We start from the raw sequence: 13835 nt of genomic DNA, 5'->3' as shown, positions 1-13835 counted from the left end.
TTGAGAAACTTCGAATAAAGGCCATTTAGTTATCTCTGGATTGATGTAAAAACGAGCGTTCTTGCTCATTTTGCTTCCGAGAAACATGCAAAACGGGACGAAAAACATGAAATTTTGCAATAGTCTTGCGCCACCCTTGGACAAAACGACTATCATTTTTCTAATCTTATGAACAACAGAAGACTGTATTTTTTCTACATAACCCCCCCTGACTTTAAAGCTGGATTAGCCCCTGAGAGTTATGGCTATCAATGCTAATCAGTCTGAAATAGAACCTTACAAATTTCCAGAAATATTTTCCATTATCCCCGAATACGATCGACACAGTTAAAAGTTAAACAAGGTTATTGTTAATCCTTACTATTATCAACTGGAGGATTGGCCAGCTAACATTATAAAGGTTTATTCCCAGGGTTGTACGGGGTTATTCATTGTAAATTGATTGCCTTCTTAACTTTGTTATTTTTAAAGATGGAGTGATGACTTTTATATCAGATTGTAGGAAATACTATGTGATTTATTACGAATAATTCAAACATATCGCGGCCGTTTGCCAAACTGTGTTCCGCGAATGCATTTGCTTGATATGCCCATTATTTCATACTCTTTTTAGGTGTTAAAATAAAGTTCCGTAGAAATCACCTTAAAAATAAACCAAGTGTTCGGTTAAAATTTCTGGGTTTGCAAAGTGATCCATTATCGAACAAGTTTGCCAATCGAGGTTCGACCAACAGTAAAACCAAGTGCAACTTTTGGAGCGAAATCCAAATTTGGATCATTGGATCTTAATTATTTAACTTACTTTTAACGCTCGGAAAAAATATGTCTGTGCTGTTCTTGATATTTGAGTTTTAATTTGATTTTATGCCTGTCTTGATATACTTTTTTGGATATGATTTGTTGGTCCCCTTGTTGGGCCTTGAGGATGACGTAATTGTCGAATGCGCTTGGTCATATTTTGTTATTAAATAATAACAAAGCAAAAACGGAGCTTGCATGATCTTTATTTGTAGATATCCAGATGATGGCAGGCACATGTTTGATGTTGAAGTGAAGAACGAAATTGAAATCGAAGAACAGGAATTGTTGCATATATTCAAGTTAGAAAAAGACGCAAGTGACGAGGCGCTCATATTCAAAGTTGAGGATAATTTAGAAAACCCCGCAAACGTGCAAATAGTGAACATAAATGCCTCAGAAGAATTAGAAGGCTACAAATGTAACGTATGTCCCAAAACGTTTGTTTTGGCAGACGAGTTTAATGCTCATATTATCAAACATTCGAAAGATAGATCCTTTGAATGCGTGATTTGCGGATTAAAGCTTGACGGAAATGTTTCGTTAAAGACTCATATTCGTAAACACACTCAAGAAAGACAGCATCAATGTAAAATTTGTAATAAAGCGTATTCGTCTTCTTCGAATTTATCTCAGCATTTGAAAACTCATTCAGACGACCGGCCTTATGTTTGCAACATTTGCAACTTAAGATACAAATGCAGACGTAATCTAAATAAGCATCAAAATGAGCATTGCAAACAAAAACCGTTCGATTGCAAGATTTGTCAGCGTCAGTTCAGACACGCATCAACTTTAAATTATCATTTAAAAACGCATTCAGATGATCGCCCTCATGCCTGTGGTTTCTGCAGTTTAACATTCAAATGGAAAAACGATCTGAATGTTCATCGAAATAAGCATACAAAGCAAAAACAATATATATGCAATATCTGCACAAAAACGTTTTTATATGGGGCAACGTTAAGGAATCATATGAAAATTCATTCTTGCAATGGTCCATTTGAATGCACCAGTTGCAATGCTAATTTCAAAGCAAAGTGTCATTTAACTCGTCATAGGAAATTAGCACATAATGCAAAACTCGGCGAAGGGAAGCAAGGAGTAAAAAATAAAACTAAATAGACATTGATGAAAGTCTGAGAACATTTAGAATAGTGATGGAAGGTGAGTTTCACAGTCTGCTGCAAGAGGGAACTTATTCGGAGGCATAATGCGTAGAAGAAATTGAGATACCTAAATTAAACTGCCTGTAAAGCACATTTTTTAGTTGTTCACGTGCTGAAATGTTTATCGGATTATTTAGAGACGAGGCCAAATTATTTGTTATCTTTTCCAAATCTTCTCATCGACCGACAATGTAAGGTTGTTCGATTTCCTTTATTTTTTGCTGTTTTTTGTTATTATTATTATTGTATTTAGGACATTTTTACACTTGCTTCAGTTGAATGCAATTAGTCGATTATTTAGTTTTAATCCTGCTGATGAATATATATGTAATTATGTGAGATGTTTCAAATATACTCCGTACTTTATGATAACTGGTTGTTTTTATATTTTTCTTCAGGTTTACGAGTTGCCAATATTGCATTTGCAATCTTTGACAAAATCACCTTGAGGCGTGTTTGTGTTAAAGAACATGAAAAAGTTTAATGTGTTTGTGTTGTTTTTTATTCGACTGTTAATTTGATTTTTTGACAGTCTTCATATTCTTTTACGGATTAGATTTGTTGGTCCCTTTGTTGGGCCTTGATGATGAGGCAATTGTCGAATGCGCTTGGCCATATTTTGTTATTAAATAATAACATGACAAAAACGGTGCTTGAATGCTACTTTAATTGTAGATATCCATATGATAGCAGGCACCTGTTTAATGTTGAAGTGAAGAACGAAATTGAAATCGAAGAACAGGAATTGTCGCATATATTCAAGTTCGAAAAAGACGCCAGAGATCATACACTAGTATTCAAAGTCAAGGATAATTTAGAAAACTCTGCACGTATGCAAATACTGAACACAAATGCTATAGAAGAATTTGAAAGCTACAAATGTAACGTATGTGCCGAAACGTTTGTTTTGGAAGATGATTTTAATGCTCATATGATTAAACATTCGGAAGATCGATCTTTTGAATGCGTGATTTGCGGATTAAAGCTTGACAAAAATGTTTCGTTGAAGATTCACATTCGGAAACACACTCAAGAAAGACCGTATCAATGTAAAATTTGCAGCAAATCGTTTTTATCGTCTTCGAACTTATCTCATCATGTGAAAACTCATTCAGACAACCGCCCTTATGTTTGCAGCATTTGCAACTTAAGTTACAAACGGAGAGATCATCTACTTAAGCATCAAAATAAGCATTCCAAACAAAAACAGTACAATTGCAAGATTTGTCAACGAGAGTTCATATACGAAGCAAGTTTAGCGAATCATATAAAATCTCATTATATCCATCGGCCATTTCAATGCACCATTTGCAATGCTAATTTTAAAGCAAAGGGCAATTTAACTCGTCATAGTCAATTAGTACATAATGCGAAAATCGGCGAAGGAAAGTCAGAAGTAAAAAGTGAAGCTAAATAAAGGCATCGATGAATGAGGACATTTAGGAAGTGCCTGAAGGCGTTGAGAAAAATATTCGAAGCCGAGTTTCACAGTCTGCTGCAAGAGAGAACTTATTCGTTAGCATAATGCTGAGAATAAATCGAGAAATCTAATGAAAAAGCCTGTAAAGCACATTTTCAAGTTATTCACATGTTCAAATGTTCATTGGATTATTCAAAAACAGGGCCAAATTATTTTTCGATTCCTTTATTTTTTTATGTTTTTTGTAGTTTTTTGCACTTGCTTCAGTCGAATGCAATTGGTCGATTATTTCGTTTAAGGCTTGCTGATGAATATATAGGATGTCACGTAAGCACATGATCAAAAAGGTCCAAAAAATATCGCAATATTCTTTGGATCAAAAGAACCTAACTTTTATTGACCTAACTTTTATTAACAACAAATGTCTGACTCTTCTGCTATTGATAAAGTTCTTTATTTATCTTTTTTGAAATATCGGGAGAATGGTACGATGTATTTTGGTGAAACTCGCTGTGAATTTGTTCTTATGTAAGACTCATATTTTGATGAAACAATCGAGTTCAGCCGTTTTAACTAAAAATATAAACTAAAATACATTGTACTATCCTCCCGATATTTCAAAAAATATGTTTTTTAAAAGAACTTTGACCATCAATAGCAGAGGAGCCAGATATTTTTTGTTACTAAAAGTTAGGTCAGATCGTCTTCTTTTGATCCAAAGAATATTGCAGTATCCTTCTGATCATGTGCTTACGGGACACCCTGTATATCTAATAATGTGACATATTTGAAATAAATTCCCTACTTTATGGTAACTGGTAGTTTTTATGATTTTCTTCAGGTTTAGGAGTTCCCTATATTGCATCTGCAATTTTTGGCAAAATCCCCTTCATGCGTGTTTGTGTTAAATGACATGTTTTTACTCAATGTTCCATCGTATTGGCATTTTAGCGATCACAACGTTTCAAAAGGGGCTCTAGAAATTGTTTATATGTTGTGTTCAGGGGTGTGCCGTCCATGGAAGAAATGCTTCGCCTAGAAAAATCATCAACCGAAAGTTTTGCAAAATCATTATATTCTTTTATCATAGTCATTTTGCGATAACCTCAGGCGCGTAACTAAAAAGATCGACGAGACTGAAAAATCGAACATAAAGGTTCGCCGAATTCTGAGATGAAAAACTTGACTACTGAAATAAAGACTTGATTACTGAGACTGATTAGATACAGATTGTGAGATCAGGAATAAACAGTTTTATTGGCCTTGTTTGCTTTTCGTCAATGAAAACCGTGCTTGAAATCAGAGCGGTTCAACACGAATCAAGTTCAGCAGCAAATATAAGTAATTATATAGATCTTGTTTCGCTAGTATCGAAAAATGATTCCCTTGTTTGAAAACACATTTGGAACATTCTAGTGTGTTTCAAGGCACATCAAATCGAATTCAGAATGACTTGCAGACGCATTGAACCTAATTTTATTTAATCTAAAAGACATTAATTCTAATGGCAAATTAGTTGCACAAAGCTCTAGCGGTGCTGCCGTAATGGCTGAACAATTGGGGGGCTACAAGTGAAAGTGCGAGAAACATATCCCATTTCTTTCTCCCATAACCTATTCAATTTATAACAGAGCAAGACAAATGATACTGGGTTCTGTGTGAACAAATGTATCGAGTTTAAAAATTATTTTAACAAAAAGGGAAAAAACTTAAAAATACTGGAATAATAGGATACAAGTTTTGAGCCAAAAAAAAAACGTATAATGTTGGAGAAGTTGTTTCAAATTTTGGACTTAGTGTATCAAGAAATGGAGAACGGGTTTAACAGTTTTGTTGATCTAGAGTTTTTCGAATTGTGTAAGTTAAATACGTGAAAAGAAACACATTTACCGGAAAAACAATTAAAATCTTTGATTTGTCATTATGAACAATGTTTTGAACAGATTTTGTTACGTTCCGAACTTACAGCTTTTTATGAGACTAAAGACATTGGATACATCATCTACGTTTTCCTGACTGTAATTCCAATTTTAATATAAACAATATTCCTGGGATTCAGTCATTTAGTTAGATCACAATTTTTTCAATTTTCTTAAAAACGTTTCGGAGTTTTTCCAATATCACCAGTTTGTCTACAACAACCAGTTGTTACATGAAATATAAGACCACTTTAAAACTGTGAGCTTTTTTTCTAAAAGCGGTTATATTATTTATTAACACAGTTTGTCATTAGGTACTAATTACTAAAACACTTTAAAACTGCAATACCCTAAAACATTCTAAAATTATTAATACTAAAGAAAAGGAATCAGGACCATAAAATTTGGGAAAAGAACATAATTCCATATTTTAGAATTTTAAATTATTATCTTACTCGTGTAGGCAGTTGTTGCTACGCCAGGTTTGGGACTAATACATGGGAATATTAATGCTTGTCCATTTCAGCGCAAAAAATACTGTTCCAAAAATATATAACACAAAAAACATAACAAAGCCATGAGTTTTAGATCAGACACAGACAATCTAAGCTCAATATATCAATAATTAATTAATTGAAAAATGAAAGAAACATGAAAGATTAACATCCAGTATATTGTAAGATAAGCAAACCAAAAATAGTTTCTGCTGAATGCAAAAGAAAAATAGGGAAAGAAAAAATTAAATATAAACAGTTTTTTCGTTTTTTTGTTCCGAAATGGACAAGCATTAATATACCCATATATCAGTTCCAAACCTGGCGTAGCAACAACTGCCTACACGAGTAAGTAAGATAATATATTAAAATTCTAAAATGTGAAAATCTGTTCTTCTCCCGAATTTTATTATCCTGATTCCTTGCCTTTAGTCATAATAATTTTGTAATGTTTTAGTGTATTGTAATTTTAAAGTGTTTTAGTAATTAGTAATGACAGGCTGTGCTAATAAATAATATAACTAATAAATAAGTTTTTCTAAAAAAGCCCACAATTTGAAAATGATGACATTGGAAAAACACCGAAACGTTTTGGAGAAAATTGAATCAATTGTGATAAGTATATCTTAGTTCATCATTAGGATATCTTCAACCAACACGTAAAAGAAGTGCCTGTTTTGCAGCAAAAATTTTCTAAATTTGAATAAATATTTTGATTTCTGACTGGTTATTTAATTGTATTGATAACCAGTTGAAAGCTAGTTTTATGAATCTTAATTATTTTATTTGCTTTTAACGTTCGTGAAAAAGTTTGATGTGTTTGTGTTGGTTGTCTATTCAAAATAAAATTACCTCTTAAAAAACTCTTCACGCATTGCAACGAAGTTGATAGTGAAAACCGTAAGTTTCAGACATGAGAAACTTGTATAGATGACATGACGGTGTTATAATATCAAAAGGTTATAACTCAGGCCTTTTCTTAATGATCTGCTAGCATGCAAGGAATTTGTTCTTGTGTTTTTAACTGTACGGTCCTGAAAATGTATTCACAGATTATTTCATGTCATAACAATTGAAAAACACTCCACGTCTGAGGTTTATACAAAAGCCTCGAGAGACTCGAAGTTTAATAACAAATTAGCTCCTTATTATTAAAACTTATTGGTTATAGTATTTCTCCAAAAGCACTCGACAAGTAAATACCTTGAGCTGATGGCACTTCTGTTTTAGATGTTCAATTAAAATGATGCAAAGATTTAGTGCTGTCGTGAAGGAAGAGATTACGATCGACGAACACGGATTGTGTGATAAGATCAAAACGGAGACGAATGCCGTGGATTTTATAGATAGTTTAAAGAAACCTCGAAACAAGGAATATTACAAATGTAACAAATGCAATGAAACATTTGCAAGGGTGCGAAAGTTAAATGATCATATGATGACACATTTGGAAGATCGACCCTTTGAGTGCGACATTTGCGGATTGAGCTTTAAACTGACTACTACTTTGGCCAATCATTGCAATAATCATATGAAAGATAAAGAGCACAACTGTAAATTTTGTAAGAAACGTTTTGTCTATTGCAAAGGTTTACATGAGCATTATTTGAAGTCGCATTCAGACGAGCTCAATTATGCATGCAATTTTTGCAATTTAAGATTCAAAAGCGTGACCGATTTGAATTCTCACCAACGTGAGCATACGAGGCACAAACGATTTCAGTGCAAAATCTGCAGTAAAGTTTTTTCATATGTAACAACTGCAAATGAACATCTGAAGACCCATTCAGACAATGCTATGTAAAATTTAAGCAAAACCATCAATTGGCCACCGATAGTCATTGTGTAGATAACGCAAACCGCATGTTATCTCTGTGGAAAGTAGCAAAATGTTAAATGTGGCGCGACGAAATACTTAAGTTTTATGTTTTATTTAAGGCGCACTAACAAAAGCTCTACTCGGACAAGAATTGAGACTTTGATGTTCTTATATACAGGGTTGCTAATTTTAAAAGAACCAGTCAATAACGAATACAAGAAAATGTTTTATACAAATGTTGTGTAATTGCTGGGGGGAAACCCGAATTTTTTTTATTTCTAAATCCGATTCAGCATATAATTATAAACGAGGAAGTATTAAGATACATATGACCTGAATTTTTTATTTCTTGTTGTCTGCCAGTTAATACCAGTGTACGACCATACCCAGTTTTCCTTTTTTTTAATTCCGATTGAAATTGTGGAAATTATGGAATTCTCCTGAAATTGAAATATGCAATTTAGCGCCCCTTGTACTTCCAATATCCCCAATGGAGACATAATTTACTAAGGCATGTTCGGTTAAATGCCTTCATGTATCAACATGATTTGTATATTTGATATGTATGTACTTATTAAGTATAACCGCAGATTCTAGATGTCATAGTTATGGCAATGTAATAGTAATGACGTATTCATTCCGAATCTCCCTGTATACGTTTACTATCTACCGTTTACATTGTGATTCGAAATATCATTCATACGGTCGCCCGCATGCATGTGATTATGGCGTTCTAGAATGAGCTAAATGCTCAAAATGTATGATTAGACACACATGCACTAGATAATGCAACGTTTACACTACTACTTTCAGATTTTCGTTAATACTTATAAATAGCGTACAAAGAAAGGAGCATTTTTCTAATAAAAAGTTCTTCATTATCGAGCTTTACATTCTTACATACTGTCCCACGACTAAAAGGCAAAATCTACCAGATCATAGAAACCAAAAACGCAGCACAAGCACCCATTTAGTTTTAAGTACTTAGATAGCAACATACGGAATCGTCGTCTGTTTTATATTTTAAAAGAATGGTTTCTGTTTGTAGATTGCACGATGAATTGTACATTAAAGTAAAAGAGGAAATCACAATTGATGAGCATCATCTGTCTGAATCATCTGAATACGAGAATTTAGGATTGGTGGCGGATGATCGTCCCACACTCGACGTCAAGCATCTGATTACATTTAAGGGAAATGTGGTGCGTTGTAAGATTTGCTCCGCACCTTGCAGAGATTTACTACAACTAAACGAACATTTGGCTAGTCATTCCCAGGAAATCCATGCATGCAAGACTTGCAATAAAATATTCAAAAGGAACTGCAATTTAGTTCGACATCAAAATAAGCATTTGGAAGAAAGGCAGTACAACTGCAAGATTTGCCGACAACCGTTTATATGCGCTTCAGATTTACGTAAACATTTAGTAATCTGTTCGAATGATCGCCCTCATGCTTGTGATTTATGCAGTTCCAAATTTAAAAGAGCAAGTGACCTAAACATTCACCGCAATACGCATACATGCCAAAACAAATCATTGCATTCTCATGAGAAGATTAATTCACATCAGCGCTCCTTTGAAGGCGATGTTTGGAAAGTCAGGTTCAGAAGAAAACAAGAATTTAAAGTTAACCGAAATTTGCACACAAAGAAACAGTAGTTTAGTTGTAATATTTGCAAGAAAACGTTTCAAAATTCGTGGAATTTATCTATGCATTTCAAATATCATTCAGACTAGGCCTGGGTAACACTCAGTCTGAGATGAGGCCATGCGCATTAGAGGAAGATTTAGTATGGGGAGCCTCGGCTCCTGCGTTTTCTGAAGCCCTCATCCATTGAAATATCTGCCTTGCTAATGTTGTGACTTGTCATTATCAGAATGATAGTTTTGATTTCATCATTTTTCGAGATTATTATTGCGACTTGTCTTTGTCTTAGTGCACTTTGTCCTAATTTATGTAACTATACCTTTTTCTATATATAAATTAAGGAATTGATGTGTATTATTTTAAATAAAGGTTGTTTTATTATAAAATCATACAAATTTGACCCTTACCAAATGTAATTCTTGTCCAACGATTAAGCGATGATGATTTTGACATGTTCGGTAAATCCTTTATAACCTTAAGAAGCTCACAAAAGTGCATTTATAAAGTAGTTGGATCCATAATAAGAGAAATAGTTGGTTAAAAGTCGTGAATGCTCAAAACACGCGTAAAATGTACCGAAAATATCGTTGTTCGTTGCTTTCCTCGCTTCCTTGAGGTGACAATGATGTAGATTTCAAGACATTGAAAACATATTTTTGCCAAAACTTAGACCATTTTCGGCAAAAATCTAAATTTCACATAAGTGTGTTTTGCGCTCAATTGATTAGCTCACACACAAAGCTTACAAAAGTACATTTATGAAGTGCTTGGAGCAATAATACGGAACAAATCGTCGGTTAAAGAAATAATGGACCGAAATATCAATTATTTCGGAACTGAAACTTCTGGCGTATTTTTCACCGACCTAGTTCGTTGCTTTCCTCGCTTCCTTGAGCTCGGAATGATGTAGATTTCAAGGCATTTTGGAAAAAATTATATTTTTCAAAAATTCGCCCGCACGCGCAAAATTTTCGCCAAAAAATAAAAATTTCACATGCGTGTTTTTGCGCTCAATCGGTTCAAAGTGTTTCCGTTTAGTTGTCCTTTTAAGTATATTTTAATGAAATTATTTCTTATTTTAGATTGCACGATCAGTCGTACATTGAAGTAAAAGAAGAAATTACTATCGAAGAACATCATCTGCCTGAATTCGAAAACTTGGGACGATTGGAAGCAGATAATAATCACACATCCAACGGCGAGCGTCTGAATACATTGAAGGGAACTAAAATTTGCGCTGAAGGGTGCAGTGATTTAGTGCAGCTAAACGATAATTTGTTAACTCATTCCACGAAGTCCAGCGTGTGCGAAATTTGCAATAAAACATTCAAGACGGAAGATAATTTAGCTCAGCATAAAAATGAACATTTGCAGCAAGAACAGCACGACTGCCAGTTTTGCCGAAAACAGTTTAATTATGCTTCAGATTTAAGGAGTCATTTATTGGTTCATTCGGATGACCGCCCTCATGCATGTGAATTTTGCAGTTCGAGGTTTAAGAGAGCATATGAACTAAAACGCCACCGAAATACGCATTCGAAAGAAAAACATTATCGTTGTAGAGATTGTCATAAGATGTTTTTCTTGTTACGAGATTTAGAGAGACACATGGTCGTCCATTCAGATCAACGTCCTTTTGAATGCTCGTTTTGCAAAGCCAGTTTTAAAACAAAACCGGCTTTACAAGCTCATCAAAATTTGCATACGAAGGAAAAGCAGTATAATTGTAAGATTTGCAAGAAAACGTTTGCTTTTAAATCGAATTTATTGAGCCATTTGAAATGCCACTCAGACGAACGTCCGCATGCATGTGACAAATGCCATTTAAGGTACAAAAATAAACGATGTTTAAGTAGACACCAAAACGAAAAGCACATGAATCAAAGTCAGGACAGGACGACTGAGAGTTGGTCAACAATAGCTACACGCCTTAATGTTTGAGCTATCACCCAATCAGCCGGCGCTTAGATGAAAATTCAGTATGGGGAGCCCCAACTCCTGAATTTTCTGAAGCACTCGACTACTTGTCTTTATCTGTGCTCGACAATTGACGAACGCTGTATTAAGCCGGCTACTCACAACGCGGCTCATAAGTATTTGCGAAGTACAAAATTCTCGTCCATTTTCAAGTACTCATCTTTATACTTGCACTTCCCCAAATACAACTGAAACTTTCAAGTAGGCACAGTGTACAATTTACTTGGACTCGGACAAGTGCATGCCAAGTATATTTCAACTCGAGTACTTAATGAGTAGCCTTATACGCAGCGAGTCTCGTATTATACTGTCAGGTATATCCTAGAAATAGGCTACAAGTAGTCTTAAATTATATCCTTTTTTCAAAATTGCGCTAAAGTTAAGTATTTTTTATCTGCTTTTCGGAAGAAACGTGGTTTCATTTACATTATCATTCAAAATCACTTTTAAGCCGGCCCCGGCCTAAGTGGTGAAGCTAACCTCCTCAAGTTTCCAACAGCAAACCTTTTTCTCCACACTTACGTTGACTGAATAGAAATATATATTTTTTTAAATAAATAGTATTTCAATATCACCCCCACAACAGCGGAAAATACAGGGTCCGCCTTTGGGAGCTTACACTAGAAGTATTCGCCAAACCAAATTTACCAGAGTTCTGAAAATTCCAATACAAGGTAACGATGTTGAGGCTAACTCACCTAAAATATTTTCAAGGCGGTACCACTTCCGGTTATACCGGAAGTAGGTACTTAATCGCTTATTTTTAATGGAACACCCTGTATATTATTACATTTTTTGGATTCTCGGTCGGATTTTTGGGTCATTTTGTTAAATGAACTGGGTACGAAATTTCAACCGTTGTGGAATAATATCCATTTTTTCAAAAAAATTGACAGGGGCAGGCTTGGAAATAATTCGTTGGTCCGTCTATTTAGGTCAATCAATTTGAATATAACTTTAGGTTGTTGTAGCCAAAGGTGCCATGTCTCCATGTGAAAAAAATTAGTTTTGCATCTCTTATAAAAAAGAAGTTATGAAAAATTAAACTTGACTGTCAAAAAAAGCATATTACCCAAAAAATTCAAATGGAAACGCCTATTTTTTTCTATTCAGATCGATTAAGTGACAAAAATTAAGGCAAGTTTATAAAAAGGTTTAACGTAACAGTTTCATAGTAATTTTCAATAAACTACGACTTTTTATATCTGAGCTAAAAAACACGATTACATACATACATCAGGAGTGGCCGTTGTCATCCAAAGCTGTCAGTTTCAGTAATTTTTTTATAAATTTGTGTTAATCTGACGCAATGGCTCGACTTGGATTTCCTAATCAAGATTATTTAAATTTAATACTAATTCACGGAGAATGTCATATAATTGTAGTGCGAACAGTAAGAACTTGTATCTAACGCTATCCAGAGCGTCTCCGACCATCAGCGGATACTGTAAGACGTCTGGTTCAAAATTTGGAACAGTTTGGCACATTTAAATACTCTGCATCCAGAAGAAAAACTGCTGTTGATAACGAGCCAAATGAAATAACCACTTTAGTGTATTTCCGTGCATATCCTTATAATTCCATAAACGACACGAAAATTGGGATTGGTTTGACACCAGCAACCATCAGGACGATTCTTAAAAAACATAAATTTAGGCCATACTGTTTGCAACTAGTTCAACTTTTGAAAGATGCCGATTTCATGAAACGCATTTCTTTCTGTGAGACTATTTTACTAAAAATACAAGAAATCCCAAATTTTTTGTGTAATGTTATATGGACGGACGAATTTAAATTTACTAAAAATGGCATGTTTAATAGACGAAACTTGCATTACTGGAATAACGACAATAGCAATCACATTCGAAAATGTCATTTTCAAGACATTTGGAACTTTAATGTGTTTAGTGCTCTTCGTAATAATGAAATTTTTCACGTCTATTTTTACAACGAAAAATTGAGAGGTTAATAGTTAATAGTTGACTTATGCATTTTATAATTACTGTATGTCTGTATTTAGCTTCTAGGGAAAATTTATCTTGAAATTTTAAATACTGGAATTGAACCCAGAATAAATAATGTAGAGCGGGACATTTTATGGTACCAACAAGATGGTTGAAGATTGTTGGTTTGCCAATAACGGTCCCTTTCAATGGCCGCCTAGATCACCTAACCTTACGCCCATGGATTTTTATCTTTGGGGTCGAATTAAAGATCTTATTTATGCTACACCATTAACGACCAAGCAAGGGTGCGAAATGACTTTAACTCTCTTTCCCCTGAAGAGATTCAAAGAGCTACAAATGGAGCTGTTACAATGCGTGTTCAACAGTGCCTTGCATCTAACGGACAACATTTTCAACATTTATTGTAATTAAAAATTGAAGAAATAATAAATAAGTAATAAAAAATTGGTAGTTTATTGAAAATAACTATGAAACTGTTACGTTTAGCCTCATAAACCTTTGTATAAACTTGCCTTAATTTTTGTCACTAAATCGATCTGAATAGAAGAAAATAGGGGTTTCATTTGAATTTTTTGGGTAATATGCATTTTTTGCAACTGCATTCGACACAACAATATCCCGG

General features: G+C 34.2%; 1 protein-coding gene across 1 annotated transcript in view; it reads left to right on the top strand.

Annotated features, from left to right (window-relative positions):
• Nucleotides 1–9891: 9891 nt before the first annotated feature.
• The window catches only part of LOC109538048 (zinc finger protein 728), a 19192-nt gene continuing 15248 nt past the window's right edge, over nt 9892–13835 (top strand). Inside the window, exons 1-2 of the mRNA XM_048669125.1 lie at nt 9892–9896; nt 10352–10513. Of these exons, the coding sequence (XP_048525082.1) occupies nt 9892–9896; nt 10352–10513 (167 nt within the window). The remainder of the gene's footprint in view (nt 9897–10351; nt 10514–13835) is intronic.

Source organism: Dendroctonus ponderosae, unplaced genomic scaffold (assembly GCF_020466585.1).
Source record: "Dendroctonus ponderosae isolate FM_Combo_2020 unplaced genomic scaffold, Dpon_F_20191213v2 Dpon_F_20191213_8, whole genome shotgun sequence".
Lineage (NCBI taxonomy): Eukaryota > Metazoa > Arthropoda > Insecta > Coleoptera > Curculionidae > Dendroctonus > Dendroctonus ponderosae.
This window is presented reverse-complemented; position numbering and strand designations above follow the sequence as displayed.